Below are 15,655 nucleotides of genomic sequence, written 5' to 3'. Positions count from 1 at the left end.
AACACAACAAAATACTCCAGACAGCTAGTGACTTGATAAATATTCAAAGTAAATAAATAATATAATTTACGTATGAGACATGAGTACACACAATGAGTCTTATTAGATTAAAGTGGGGCTTTCCATTTTACCATGAAACACTTTGCACTTTGTTTGAAAATCTGCTCAGTTTATTAGCCCCAACATGAATGTACTTCTGCGAAATAGTTAATGAATTATGTCCACCATTTGAAAAAGAGGAAGCAGCAGCAAGAAACAGGAAATGTATTAGTCCATTTGTGACTAATACATATTATGCTCCGTTACTGTTATGAATAGATAATTGATACACGTTTGTAATCAGTGGAATTGTGGTTAGAGTGTCTAGCCTGAGATTGAGAGGTGTGTGTGTGTGTGTGTGTGTGTGTGTGTGTGTGTGTGTGTGTGTGTGTGCGTGTGCGTGTGCGTGTGCGTGTGTGTGTGTGTGTGTGTGTGGCCAGGAGAGAGATTACACTCACTGTGCATTAAGTTTTGTCTCTATGTGAACAACTGAGTGGATTACACAACTTTTACCATGCTCTTATTTGAAGGGGGAAAAAGCTTGGTAAGGGAAAATAATCTAACTTTTGAGCTGCTAAAATCGTTGCCTCTCCATGTTATTCCTGCGTGAGGAACACGTGCCTTCAAAGAGCAGCACAAGTTAGCCTCGGAAACCCATGCCCTTTTTTTTTTGTTTCATAAGAAAAAAAGGCTGGGAAAACCTTGCAGGAACGCTGGTCTTAGGACCTTGTTATCTCCTAACCAATCAGAGTGCAGAGGGGTGTCGCTCTAAATTCGGTGACGTCAGCCACTAATGGCCCTAAGGCTCGCTGCAGCGAGGGGAAGGGGGGAGCGTCCTCACAGCCGCCTGGACGCACAGCAAGGCAATGCAAACTGCGACTCTATCTATGTCTGTTAGATGTAGTATCAATTTACAATTTCAAAAACTATTTCGTGGGCCGCCATGGACCTTTCCGCGGGCCACTAAACGCCCGCGGGACGCCACTTTGACATCACTGCACTAGACCAAGGAAGAAATGCCACATTGTCCTGTTACTATAGCGCCACCAGGAGGTTGATTTTTGTTAAACAATTGTTTTGATATTTTGTCACGGAAATCGGTACAAATTATCTCTATAGTCATGTGATGAAGACGGATCTGTCAGAATTTTCATATTCCATCCTGATTTCTAACATTGCTGGCCCACAATAACCTACCTGACCTGGCGGAGACCTGTGCTCCGAGGAGCACTTTTTACAGTTGTTTATTTTTTACCAATCATTTCTCTCTATATAGCAGTCACCAGCCACTGGAGAAGTGTGGTGGTGTTTACCTGCAGAAACACACCAGTGTTGATTTTGACAGCACATTTTGATTTAGTTTTAGTCATAGTCTTTTGAATAAAATTCCATTTAGTTTTAGTCATTTTTTGTCATCTGAAATGTTTTAGTGTTAGTCTAATTTTGTCAACTAAATATCATAAGATTATAGTCGACTAAATCTACAGTTGATTTAGTCGACTAAAATGTATTGTGCACCCTTGATGGTGTCGTAATGGCTGATTTTACACTTGGTTGCATGCTGAACATAGCCGATCTACAAGCTCACAATTGCGTCTCAGCGTGACACATTGAGTGAGCTTGTAGATCTGCTATTTTCAGAGCGCAACACCCGAGCGCAACCAAGCATAAAATGACTTGTCTTTTAGTTATACTGGATCTCTTCTCCACTAGTCCCTCACTAACATTTTAGTGTAGTTTTTATTTGTTGACAAAATTGCCAATATATTTAGTCTTAGTTTTAGTCAACGTAGCTTATTTTTTATTTAGTTTTTGTTTAGTTTTTGTCAGCGAAAAAAGGTAGTCGACGAACATTTTTCATCATAGTTTTAGTCGACGAAATAACTGAAACACACTGCCCTCTCGGCTGTCGCTGTATTTTGGTATATTCACTGTTTGTTTTGGTAGACGGAGATGTTTTTGGGCTACCAGAACAAACAGTGAAACGAACAAAATGCAGCGAGAGGGCAATGTGTTTCGTCAGGTAAACACCACCACACTATTCCAGTGGCTGATGGTTGCTGGTATAGAGGGAGATGATGCGTAAACAATTTACAATTTAGAAAAAAAAAACATTTATACATTGTTTTGTTACGCAAACACAGGGCAAAGTTACATATTATGCCTTTAAATATTCTCCAATAGATGAATGATTGTGAATGGCTTTTTTTGTCTGAGCAACACACACACACACACACACACACACACACACACCCCCGCAGTGACTCTGAGGACCCCCTGATGTCTGTGGCACCCAGGGGCCCCACGTAGCCCTGGTGTGGCTATTCTGATGGCAGACCCCTGAGCAGTGTTTGTGCCAAGTCCGGTGCAGATCGGAGCAACGGTGCGCCTCGCAGGTCTGCATGTTATGTTTGTGACGTCCACCGTCGACCCACCGCCAACCTACCCTGTAGCCAATTTTAATATAGGAGGATACAAACCATGGTACAGAAAAAGTCAATACCGTGTGCAATAAATATTCTGCAGTAGATGTTCCATACTTCCATGTTGTTTCAAGGTCTTCAAAGGTTGTTCTTGGCCTCTTCGCCAAAGGCCTCATGGCTTTGGCAAAGACCAAATACACATAACATCAGACACCGGTGAACAAAATCACAAATCAATGCAGATGTAACCAATGGCACAAGATGAAGGAACAGGATAAGACAATGGAGACATCTGCTGGACAGGTAGGAAAGCACAGGAGGAGACCAGCAATAACGCAGATGTGACTTATAAGGGCCCAAATGTGTTCTAAGAGCAGCATTCAATTTCATTGGTCCTCGTGCCTATTCAATTTCATTGGTCCCCTAAGCGGGGTAGGGGCGGGGTTAGAGGTGGGAGGCGGGTTCAAAGGAATTTTGAACTGTGCAGCGGCAGCCATCTTGTTTCACCCTGCTGCAGCTACTGTTAACTGCCTACTGGTCCTCTTCTCTGCTCCTGATAAATAAAACTCCTGCTCCCATAAGGTAAATCTTTTAAACATTAATAGGTTTGATTAAGCTATGGTTTGCTAGCTACAGTAACTAACTCTAACCCTGCCCCTACCCCGCTTAGGGGACCAATGAAATTGAATAGGCACGAGGACCAATGAAATTGAATGCTGCTCTTAGAACACATTTGGGCCCTTATAAGTCACATCTGCAGCAATAACAGGCATTCAGGCTCACACAGCAGTGACAGAACTATGACAGGAGAACCCCCAAGATGGCAAAGGGATGTTCAACCATAGCATACACCAGAGGTTCCCAACCTTTCCCTCCCGGTTACATCTGACAAAAGCTTAGACCCCTCAAACGTATGCACCACACACACACACACACACACACACACACACACACACACACACACACACACACACACACACACACACATTCACACACACACACACACACACACACACACACACACACACACACACACACACACACACACACACACATTCACACACACACACACACACACACACACACACGCACACGCACGCGCACGCGCACACGCACACGCACACGCACACAATAACTGAAGTGAAACAGGCTAAATGGGGGAGTTGATGCAGTTCTTAACAGCCTTTTGAGAGCCTCTCAGTACACACACACACACACACACACACACACACACACACACACACACACACACACACACACACACACACACACACACACAGCGATGGAAGAAGTACAATTTTTTTTTACTTAAGTAAAAGTATCAATACCCTATTGTAGATATAGTCTGTTACAAGTAATAAGTTCAGTATTAAAAATGTACTTGAGTAAAAGTACCAAAGTACTGAAATCAAAATGTACTTAAAAGTACCAGAAGTAAAAGTAGTCATTATGCAGAAGGTTTTCAAATGTATAAAAATAGCCGATCTACAAGCTCACAGAGCAATTATCAAATTGCCAAAGTATATAGGTCTGAAGTGGTTTTGTAATAATAATCTAGCAAGAAACAAAAATTATTGAAAATTGGAAGTACTCCAGTAAAGTAAAAATACCTTAAAATTGTACTTACAGTATGTACAGTACTTCATTTATCAATGGAGTGTACAAACCAGCTTATATTTGAGCCCAGGAATTATCTTACGCTCATGTCCAAGTGATATTTATCAAGCGAATCCTAGCGTCCACACGCACATGCACCTTCACCTATACCAAGCCCAACTGTGTAGCATTTTGGCACACACTGGAAACAGCAGTCTTTCATGTATTCTGTAACGATACTTTGTCAAGTAGGCTAACAGCCTACATGAATGACACCAAAAACATCGTCATGAATGGAATAATTTTGCATTTTCATTCAACCCATACCGACGTGCACAGTGCGCGTTCGAGTTACACTAAAATAAAGCAATCATGTATTCCCCGTGAATCCCAGGCTGCCGTGACCCCACGTTAATGAGAGATAGCCTGGCAAGGCATAATCTGAACGTTTATGGCGTGATTGATGAGTGAATGCATAAACATTAATAGATGAAGGCTGGTGTGTGCTGGATGGTTATATCCCCGATCTCCCGGTGGGCCAAATAAATCCACAGTCAGACAATGCTGCTCCACAGGTCTACGATGGAACAAACTGGTGTAGCTAAAGCCTACACGTCCACAGACCTAATGTGAGATCTGAGCGGGCCGTACGCTGAAGTCGAAGTCACGATAGATTGATAAATGCAGACAATTGCGGTGATCTAGGCTTACGCCCATTATTTGGTCTACACCACTTTGATAAATGTGGGCCCTTGCACCTAGTTACTTTCCACCACTGCACGCATACACGCACGCACGCATACACGCACAAACGCACGCACGCACACACACACACACACACACACACACACACACACACACACACACACACACACACACACACACACACACACACACACACACACACACACACACACACACACACACACACACACACACACACAAACACACACACACACAAAGACCCCTTCCTCTTTCACTTCTCTGCATTGTTGTCACGCCACATGTTATTTCAGAAAGACCCTTCATTCCTCTCAGAGTGACGCACTGGAAGGATGGATGTCACAGTGCTATAGGTGTTCAGGTAGGCTTCAATATTTCATTTCTTTCTGCACAGAAAGATTTCAATGCTGCTCTGAAAATCATCCTGGAAACGACTATTTCTTGTGACTTTTCTGTATTATATCGTTTGTCAAAGACAATAAAAAACACGGGATGACTGGAGAATTAAATTCACTGATATACCATAGAGGTAAATATTTTCATTGAGAATATGTAGCCGCAAAATTATTGTTCATGGTGGATTAACGAAGCAACCCCAGTATTTTTTATTATAATGTTTTTATTTTGTTCTTGTAATGTGCAATGAAAGCACTATACTGATGAGACCCAATTATTATTGAAATCCCAAACACAATATGTGCATTGATGCCTTTACTGTATATACTATATAGCCAGTACTATACAGTGACTGACTTGCCAGTCACGTTTTCGGCAGAGTAGGTTGGACATTTAATTAATCATTTTAAAAGGTATAGCACCATTCGCATAGACACTATAACACATTAGGAGTGCAGTAGTATACATTTAGGGTATAGGCCTATGTGTTTCTGGTAATATTATTTAGACATGTTTTTGGCATTTTCTCAAGCCAGCATGGTGATGACCTCGGCCAGTAACTATTACATTATGCTTGTCTAAAGATAAAGAAACATCTCCAAGGAAAACTGGTCTTTATAAACACAACAGAAATGATGAATTCCTTTCCATGAATTTCATTTTCCAAGCAATTAAAAAAACACTAGCTGACATCAAAGTCTGAGCACACATGCGCGTGCGCGCGCGCACACACACACACACACACACACGCGCGCGCACACGCACAGGCACACGCACAGGCACACACACACACACACACACACACACACACACACACACACACACACACACACACACACACACACACACACACACACACACACACACACACACACACACACACACTGTAATGGACGTTTTTAGATCAGGAAGATACACGCAGGAAACCCATGTTTTTAGGGATCAAGCATTCTTTATTTTGTAGTCATCATCAGGTTACAGAACAGCAGCATGCCTGCCACCCAGGTCGCCCCCTTCACAACTGTGTCCTAGCTCCTTTATACCTTCTTGCAGAAGTCCACACAACCAGCTGGTCAACCCTCTCAGCACACCCATAATCGGCACTTTACAAATAGACCAGATTCATGTGAAATCAGCTGTTGATGATCAGTCCCCATATATAGGCTCCTGAACAAAATGGGTTACACTCTGCCTGGGATACTGTAAATAGTTTGGTGTGTCAACAGAATATTATGGAAAATAATATATCCAGTCGGGTGAAGTTTAGACCATTTATTAGGAAGATTTCAGCAGAGCAGCAGCATACATGTCATGAGAAGCAGGCCTCCGGGCCCTGCTCCAGCAGCCCCTCGGGGCACAAGCCTCCTGAAGTGTCATATGCGACACCTTTTATACACAAAGATCTCTCCCCTAAATGTAGATAAATATAAACAGGCTATACTACGTAAGTAACAGTACCATAGACCTGACTGGTTAAATTAGCAATAACCATATATAGTATCACAGGACAAATGATATGCTGACACAGAGCATATGTGAAAATAGACCTTTGTATCAGTTGTTGAATGACAGGAACAGAAGCTGTGAAATGAACCCTGCTGTGTGGCTACCATTCTAAGGCCTCAAATAAAGATAGATACATAAAGGATTTAGAACAGGTTGGCATTCTAAAATATCCATTACATTTCCAGACTTTTTTGTTTTTGTAAATGAATAATCATAGTCATGTACATATGACAGGAGATTAATTTGGACGTTAAATCTCTGTTTTTCAAGGCAAAGGGCCCTTTGCCTTGAAAAACAGAGATTTAACGTAGATAGCTGTATCAACATGTAAGTGGTAAAATGTCTATTGATTTGTCATTCTATAAATCTCCTGTCGTATGTACATGAATATGATTTTTCATGTACAAAAAGAAAAAGCTGTGGAATATGGTGGCATACATTTATAGATTGCCAAGTATATATATTGTGTATTTGTTAGTTATCTCATTGAAGCAAGGTTTCACATAAATGTGTTAATTCCAACTCAGCTACAGCTGTCCATCTAACAGCTGAGCTGAAAGTCCCATGCTACTCTCACTCTGTCAGCTATTAGTATGTGTACCTATGTGTGTATCGCTCTTATCTTTAGTCCATACCTTATATGACCATTTAAAATAGCATCTCTGGTACAATGTGGACTATAAGAACTGTGTTAGATTGGTGCTCAGGAGGCTTCTGCCCCACGGGGCCCAAAGTCTGGCCATGGAGGCCAGAGCTCTGTCTGCTGTGAATGCTGTCTCTCTGCCTGAATCTTCCTAATAAATTATGAAAACTTCACCCGACTGGATATAATATTTTCCATAATAACATACATAAACACACACACACACACACACACACACACACACACACGCGCGCGCGCGCGCGCACTCGCACACGCACACGCACACGCACACGCACACGCACACGCACACACATACACACATACACACACACATACACACACACACACACACACACACACACACACACACACACTTGGACTTAATAACTGTAAGTGAAGTGAAACAGGCTAAATAGGGAAGTTGATGCAGTTCTTAACAGCCTTCTGAGAGCCTCTCAGTATACAGCTTCATTTGAATGTCCACATTTAAAAAAATATATATATCTTCTTCCTAGTTATTTCTCTAGTTTCTTTGATATGTCAGTCTCATGTGAGTCCCAACAGGATGAGAATGACTTCGGACAAGTCTGTCCAAACATACCTTTACAGATCAAATAGATCAAGATTAAATGTGTGATTTAACTGTTACTGTTCTACCTTTTTAGACCATCGATGCTGAACAGTTTTGTCACCAACCAGGCCTTCACAGCAGATTTACTCCAGAGAAATTACCTGACAGTTGACCCTGAAGACAGCCATGATGCTACAGACAGGAAGCTTGCTTTGTTTCCGCTTCTTGTTTCTGCTGTGCACGCTTCCTCTTAGTCCAACACTGGCTTACCTGCTTAAAGACTGCATTATTGTTTACTCTGAGAATGTCACTGCTGCTGTTTCAGTGGATTGTGAATATCGTCAAATCGTTAGCGTACCAGACGACATTCCCAGAGACGTCAAGTCATTAACACTCAAGGCAAATTACATTCGAAAGATAAACAGGGCAGACTTTTACCATCTGTCAAATCTCCAAGATTTGGATCTGAGCTGGAATGCAATAACTGATGTAGATGATGGTGCTTTTGTCCATTTGGTGGAACTTAAAGAGCTCCATTTTGACAATAACAATCTAACAACACTGTCAGACAAGATGTTTCAGGGACTTTCTAACCTCTTGATACTGAGCTTGGATGAAAACCCTATCCAATCACTCAGCCCTGTTGCCTTCCAGTTACTCCCCAGTTTACAGGAACTAAGTCTGATTTGCAATCAAATTACAGATATCATCACTATATTACAACTACCACATTTACAGGTGCTGAACATCTCAATTTATGACTTGGTGTCTTTTCAGTCAAAAGATCTGCTGTTAAACATGTCTTCTGAGCTCAGGGAGTTGAGAGTTCAATCTGCCTCTATAAGAATGTTTAGCATCACAACTGCTGTATTTCCACATCTTAAAACAATCGACCTGTCACGCTGTTGTAACGATTCTGGATGGGAGTGGGACATACCAGACAAGTATTTTCTCAGGAATATAACTAAGGTGTATTTTGGTGATTATTCTATATCTTTTAACACCATCAGAAAGTCTCTACAGAGCCTTGATTCACTAGAGTACCTACATCTGGATAACATGCAGAAGTGGATCAGAGATATCTTAAATATTGCTTGCAAAATATTCACACTTAGGACACTCAATCTACCAAATAACGAAAACACTAAAAACATAAGCGAAACACTGACACCTTGTACTCAGATAACCAACCTGGATCTATCAGTTAATGATCTCACTGAACTGTCTAAGGGTTCAATCAAACAAATGAAACAACTGAGTCGCCTGAACCTCGCTTGGAACAAACTTTCCAAAGTGCCAGACGATGTTAACAGTCTCTCCATGCTTCAAATGCTAGACCTGCAAAACAATCTTATTAACGATTTAAACTGCTCAGACTTCTTACATTTATCCAGACTCACACACCTTCATCTAGATAAGAACGACATCTCTGAACTAAAACAGTGTGTTTTTCAACCTCTCAGTGAATTGAAGGTTCTGACTGTGAACGAAAATGCAATTATGACGTTAGGCGACACGTTCAAGACTGGTCTACAGAAACTAGAATTATTGGATTTAAGTAAGAATGACCTCGATATGCTCAACGGTCTGAAATTGCTCAAGCACTTAGACTTGGAATTAAGTGACATGATGTTGGACTTCACAATCGCTGATTTTGAAGGACTAGATGAACTGGAAACACTTAGTATAATAATTCACATCAACTCTGTCAAATTGACATCTTCACTTCACCATGATGACTTCCCATTGCTAAAGAGTCTGAAGAAGCTTACAATACAATACGATGGATACAATCCAGATTATACTTATTTTGACACCATATCAGCCATGCTCTCGTGTCTGGAACATTTGGAACACTTTACAGCTGTGAATGTCTATGGACAACCATCAGAATATATTATATATTTACCACAGCTGAAGACTCTTACCTTAAAGAGCGGTAATCTGCTTTACGTGCGCCCAGAGATATTTTACCCGATAGAAAATCTAGAGGCTCTCCATCTTTCCAACATGAAACTGAAGTCCCTCGATTTCCTGGTACAAGCCAACCTGACTCGACTGTCTTGGATGGACCTGAGCCAGAACGAATTGACGGTGATCAATGTCTCTGTGTTCCGTTTCCTCCCTGCTCTCAGTTATGTTAACATGGCTGACAACCTTTTTGTTTGTGATTGCTCTAATGCTGACTTTCTTCAATGGATGTGGGACAACAAACAAACGCTGGTAGCTGCTGCTCACAGCTACATGTGTGCCTATCCTCTGGCTAAAAACGGAACCAGGCTTCTGGACTTTGACTATCATTCCTGTTGGAATGACTCTAGCTTCATCTGCTACATTTCCTCCACTTGTGTGATTGTGCTAACGCTGCTCACATCCTTCACCTACCACTTCCTGAGGTTGCATCTAATCTATGCCTACTACCTCTTCCTGGCCTTCCTCTATGATGCCAAGGAAAGAAAGAGAGGGTCTCCTGAGCGCTACGATGCCTTCATCTCCTACAACGTTCACGATGAGCTCTGGGTTTGCAGGGAAATGCTTCCAGTGCTGGAGGGAGAGCAGGGCTGGAAACTCTGTCTGCACCACAGAGACTTTGAACCGGGTACAAACCTCTCTCTGTCTCTCGCTTATACTGTATTAATCTAAATATCTGTCTGTCTGTCTGTCTCTTTCTGTCACCAACACTTGTAAACAGGTGTCCCTGTCTTAAAAAAAAGTAATGTCTTTAGTGGTTTTATGATGACAGTGTTTTACCATGGGAACCCTAGCTTCCCTATTTTTATAAAGAAAATAGCAGATCAACAAGCTCTACAATGTGTTGTGACGTATGACATTTTTTCGGAGATTTGCTGTTAAGGGAAATACTAACAGACCTAGCATAGATCTACTGTATGTCTGTAAAAGTCCAATATTAATTACATCCTGTCAAACAACAACGTAATACGTGTTACATCAACAGGTACTGACCAATGCTATCCAATTAAATCATGACATGCTCCTGTCAGTCAAATTTCCAGGCTTCCAACAGTGATTATGCTACACTGTCACTACACTGGCTGCCCAAGTTTCATTGGGCAGCCATAATTGGGTGCTGTCTCCATGCTTGACACTAAAGGGCTGTGCTAAAAAAAACATGGCTGACGCGTTGCAAAATGCTTTTTTTTCTTCCGAAGCTAAACAACCTTTTTTTCTGAGAACGAGAAATAGACAATGCAGTGTCATTCAGCACTGCCAATTGCCAATGCTCGAATCAGACCTCATAGCTGGATTAAAAAACAGGAGTTTAGGAGCTCCGTTGTGGTTTGACCCCGCCCCCATCGCTCTTTGGCTGACACATGCCCAGCCCGTGTTTCATTGTGAAACATGTGAACATAATGTTCACCAAATAATGTTTCACCTGGTCTTTAAGGGTTTAATACGATGTGTTTCTTGGTTTATTTCCAGGTAAAGCCATCATAGAGAACATTACAGAGGCCATCTATGGCAGCAGAAAGACCATCTGTGTGATCAGTCGTCATTACCTGCAGAGTGAATGGTGCTCTAGAGAGATCCAGATGGCCAGGTGGGGGCAGTATATCTGACTTTATTTTCTTTTGTACTATTGTGTTTTGTTTAGTTTTTTGTTTTACTGTACATTTACACATACAGGAAATACTACTTGCACTTGGTCACTATGAATAACTATGTATTGTGCATGCAACTTCACTTACTGTAGTGTAAGGTGTCTCTCCTGTCCTGTGTGCAGCTACCGTCTGTTTGATGAGAAGAAGGACGTATTGATCCTGGTGTTTCTGGAGGACATTCCAGCCCAGCAGTTGTCTCCCTACTATCGCATGAGGAGTCTGGTGAAGAGGCACTCCTACCTGAGCTGGTCCCAGGCTGCACAGCACCCTGGACTGTTCTGGCAGAACCTACGCAGAGCTCTGGACACACCTCACACCGAACTGGGTTTGAATGAATAGGCCGAACTATTTCATAGTTAGGAAATTTTAGAAAATGGCAATTTTGCAAACTTACAAGTGTGGGTTTGCAAAATGACTGGTGGGTCAGTGAATTTGAGGACAAATCTGACACTGATGGGAGGAGAAGGGCTTGTTTAGATTCAAGCAGTATTCAGGATTTGTTAAAATTCACTAGCAAGTCAGTTTGCGAACTGACTAGTGAGTTTGAAAACTCACTGATGGGTCAGGGAATTTGAGGAAAAGCTGACATTAACTTGAAAAAAAAACACACAAAAACACACATTGTGAATAATCTATTTCATATATATAAACATTTAAGCCTGCAAGTATATATTTTTTTCTTAATGATAATTCTATTGATTACTTGAATAGTTGAGAAGCACAGTTTATTTATTGCGGTACCATTTTTATATATGAACAAATCAACATGCTCTGGGGCAGAAAGCAGCTAACTTCATTTTGACGCTTTTGCATTTTTTGCCATAAATCAGTGCTTTTGAACACGCTTTACATTTGTGTGTTGGTAAAAAAAATATTGAACCAATGAAAAGTATTAAAAAGCGCTTCTGACAAAACCAGCTAACTCCAGCTGGTTTTGCTGACTCCAGGCTCCACCCCCTTTTGACCTCCAACCTATATTGTGAGCTTGGAGGTCCATTCAGCTGTTCTTATCAATGATGAACAAAACCTCCTAACTCCACTTTTTGTTTTGTTTTCGTCATTTCCTGACAGATGAACATTTTGGAGTTAGCTGGTTTCTGCCTGACAGCAGAGATATATTGTATATTTATTGTATTCAACTAAATTGATTAGCCTGATTAACCACTTAATTCCTACTTTTCTACATCATTGTACAGCAGTGTCACACACAAATAGCAGATCTACAGTACAAGCATGCAACATGTTGCATTGCAACTCTTGTGCTTGTAGATCTGCAATGTTTCTTTTTTTTTATAAATAAATAAAAACACTGTCAATTATTTAATTTTTTTAAATGAAAACAATGTATACAGTAATTGATTAAATTGTTTATTTAGTTTGGTAATTAGTTCAATTACATGTTGCACCCCTAAAAATATGATTACAATTGATGGACTATTTTGTGTTAATTGTGGAACAATAGGTTATTGGTATTGTTACAGTAGCTCTGGTGAAAAACAAGTCTGGGATCATTCTATTTGGTCCCCAACATGTATATTCTAGCACATTTAGAATTAAGTTTTAAAGCACTATTAAACGTTGGCAGAGGTTTGGGTTAGATGCTTGCCATGATGTGACTCCAGATATTGGTGAGATATTGTATCGTCAATTCGTTAGTCTGTAGATTACAAATGACTGGTCTCTAAGTGAAAATGTATACACAAAATAAATGTTAATTCTGCCAGTGCATTAAATTACAAATCCTCGTTTGGCATTTTGTTGTTGTTGTGCTGATTCTACTATTTGACTTAGGAACTAGATCTGATAGCTGCCAGGAATTAATGTGATTGTTATTGTGCATTAGAATTGACATTAGTGTTTATTAACCACTTAAAACCCATATGTTGTTGAGCGTATAGTCCCTTAGGGCTCTAATAGTTCATTTTCTGTTTTTGCTCTACATTAAATATCTTTGCTGAAAATAGCCGCTCTGCAAGCTTACAACGTGTCGCAATGCAGCTTCCTCTTTCACTTCTCTACACTATAAGTTACACCATGTTATCTGTTGAGCTGTGGTCGAATGGACTTCCATGTCACATGAACTCTCTGAAATGACCCTTCATTCACCTCAGACTAACACACAAGAAGGATTCAATTCTGACTGAAAATATTGATTATTGTCTTAGCGATTCATTTATCTATTACTTTTTTTTTAATTAATTGAATTAAACTATATATAGTATCTCCAAGATAAACCCTTTTTTTCCCAAAATGAAAATGAACTTTCACTAATAATGTTGGCCTGTCTCCTGCTTCAGATTCATAAATTCAACTTGAATTGCTGGAAAATAATTGCGTCGCTTTTTCAGATCGTTTATTCACTTCACTCCTGGTGTGTATTAACATTAAAGGGTCTACACCATGAATTTCATTTTTTTTTTTTGGTTTTTAGTATTTTTTGGGCTCCCCAGTGTCTCTTGTACCCCAAAAAATATTTGTTTTTAACATTCAGTCATTCATTCTCATTTCAGAGATTTTCAGAATGGGCGTGTCTGAACAGGCCATTTCAGAATGTGCAACGCAAGTGATGTCACTTGCGTTCCCAATGTTAAATGAAAAGTGCCCGAATCGCTCTGAAACTTTTTCTACCCCCCCTAAGTGGGTGTCTACGAACAAATACTTTGGGCTCGGATTTTGGCTCCGCCCCCCGGAAGTGGGTGAAACAGGCCCCTCAAACACTTGGTGGAATTGTTCAAAAATGTTCAAAGTGTTTTTTTTCCGATTTTGTATTTTTCTTAGATGCTTCTTTTTATGCAGAATTTTTCATTTTTTTTTTTTCTAATATTTTTTTTTATTAACAGACAGAATTGCTCAGTAGCCCCCCCCTGCCCAAGAGGACGTTTTGGTATTGCAGCTGAAAGTGCTGTAAAAGCCAGAGACAATTGACTTGGGATGAGTATATCTGAGTGATGATTTAGGCTCAAACCTTTTGAAAAAGGTTTGAGGGACATACACCATATGATATTAAATATCAAATATTTTTTTTAAATTCATGGTGTAGATCCTTTAACCGTTGTACTCATCTGTTTGTCTGAGTCCCTTTTATGCCCATTACATATGGAGTTCCATGTGCTGCATGCCCAAATATGGAGTCCTGGACAGTCTATGACATCAGCAGGATACTCCATATATGGGGATTTGTGTATTTATCTAAATGTTTTTTAGATCCGCTGATCCGACTGACTTTCTACTCTACTCGGATTCACATCCATTTCAAAACTGGCCTGAAAAAACATCTATCAGGAGACCACAAGGGGAGGTAGATTTCCTATCGAAAGGAGGTGTCATTCGATGCCGCCGTTTTTCCTTTGTACATACAGTGGTTACCTGTTCATTCATGCGCGATCTTCAAACGGCCGCCTATTGGACACCGTGAGGGTTTTTTTGGGTACCTTTTAAAGTTGACGCCCACAGATTCTTAGCGCCTCCCATTGAAATGATCAGAAAGTGTAGTGTGGCCGTTCAGTCACGAGGTGGCGCTTGGTATCAAAATGTACGTTATGCAGAAAGTTTCACATGTTATGTCAAAATTGAAAATAGCAGATCTACAAGCTCCCAACATGTAGCTTAGTTCTGCTATTTTTAAAATAGACAACGTTTATATAAGGCTGAAGTGGTTAAAGTATGTTTTGTAATTATAATCAAAATCTGCAAAGTAACGAACTAAAGTTTTCAAACACTGCGCATCACATCCGTCTGTGTGTGTGTGTGTGTGTCTGACTAAAGCGTGTCCGCGCCGACAGACAGACAGACAGACAGACAGACAGACAGACAGACAGACAGACAGACAGACAGACAGACAGACAGACAGACAGACAGACAGACAGACAGACCGACAGACAGACAGACACGCGTCTTATATATATTATTATTTATTATCCCGAATGAATTGGTGTGTAGTACCTGCTTCTTTCCTATACAGATCCCCAAATGTACTTTCTGTGCTGTGTGTGTGTGTGTGTGTGTGTGTGTGTGTGTGTGTGTGTGTGTGTGTGTGCGTGTGCGTGTGCGTGTGCGTGTGTGTGTGTGTGTGTGTGCGTGTGTGTGTGTGTGTGTGCGTGTGTGCGTGTCTGACTGTGCAGCTTGTGTGCGCCGACAG

At 40.8% G+C, this 15,655-nt stretch overlaps 1 protein-coding gene across 1 annotated transcript; it reads left to right on the top strand.

Moving 5' to 3' along the window:
• Positions 1-9,907: 9,907 nt before the first annotated feature.
• On the top strand, positions 9,908-11,856 carry LOC308099690 (toll-like receptor 13; the record flags this gene model as incomplete). Its single annotated transcript, XM_080448423.1, has 3 exons — positions 9,908-10,496; positions 11,339-11,456; positions 11,640-11,856. The coding sequence occupies 3 exons, from the start codon at positions 9,908-9,910 to the stop codon at positions 11,854-11,856; spliced, it is 924 nt and encodes a 307-aa protein (XP_080304549.1).
• Between the last annotated feature and the right edge of the window lie 3,799 nt (positions 11,857-15,655).

This window comes from Gymnoscopelus braueri (assembly GCF_963280865.1).
Source record: "Gymnoscopelus braueri genome assembly, chromosome: 13".
NCBI classification, from domain to species: Eukaryota; Metazoa; Chordata; class Actinopteri; order Myctophiformes; family Myctophidae; genus Gymnoscopelus; species Gymnoscopelus braueri.
Note: the sequence above shows the minus strand (reverse complement) of the source record. Positions and strands in the feature narration are given on the sequence as shown.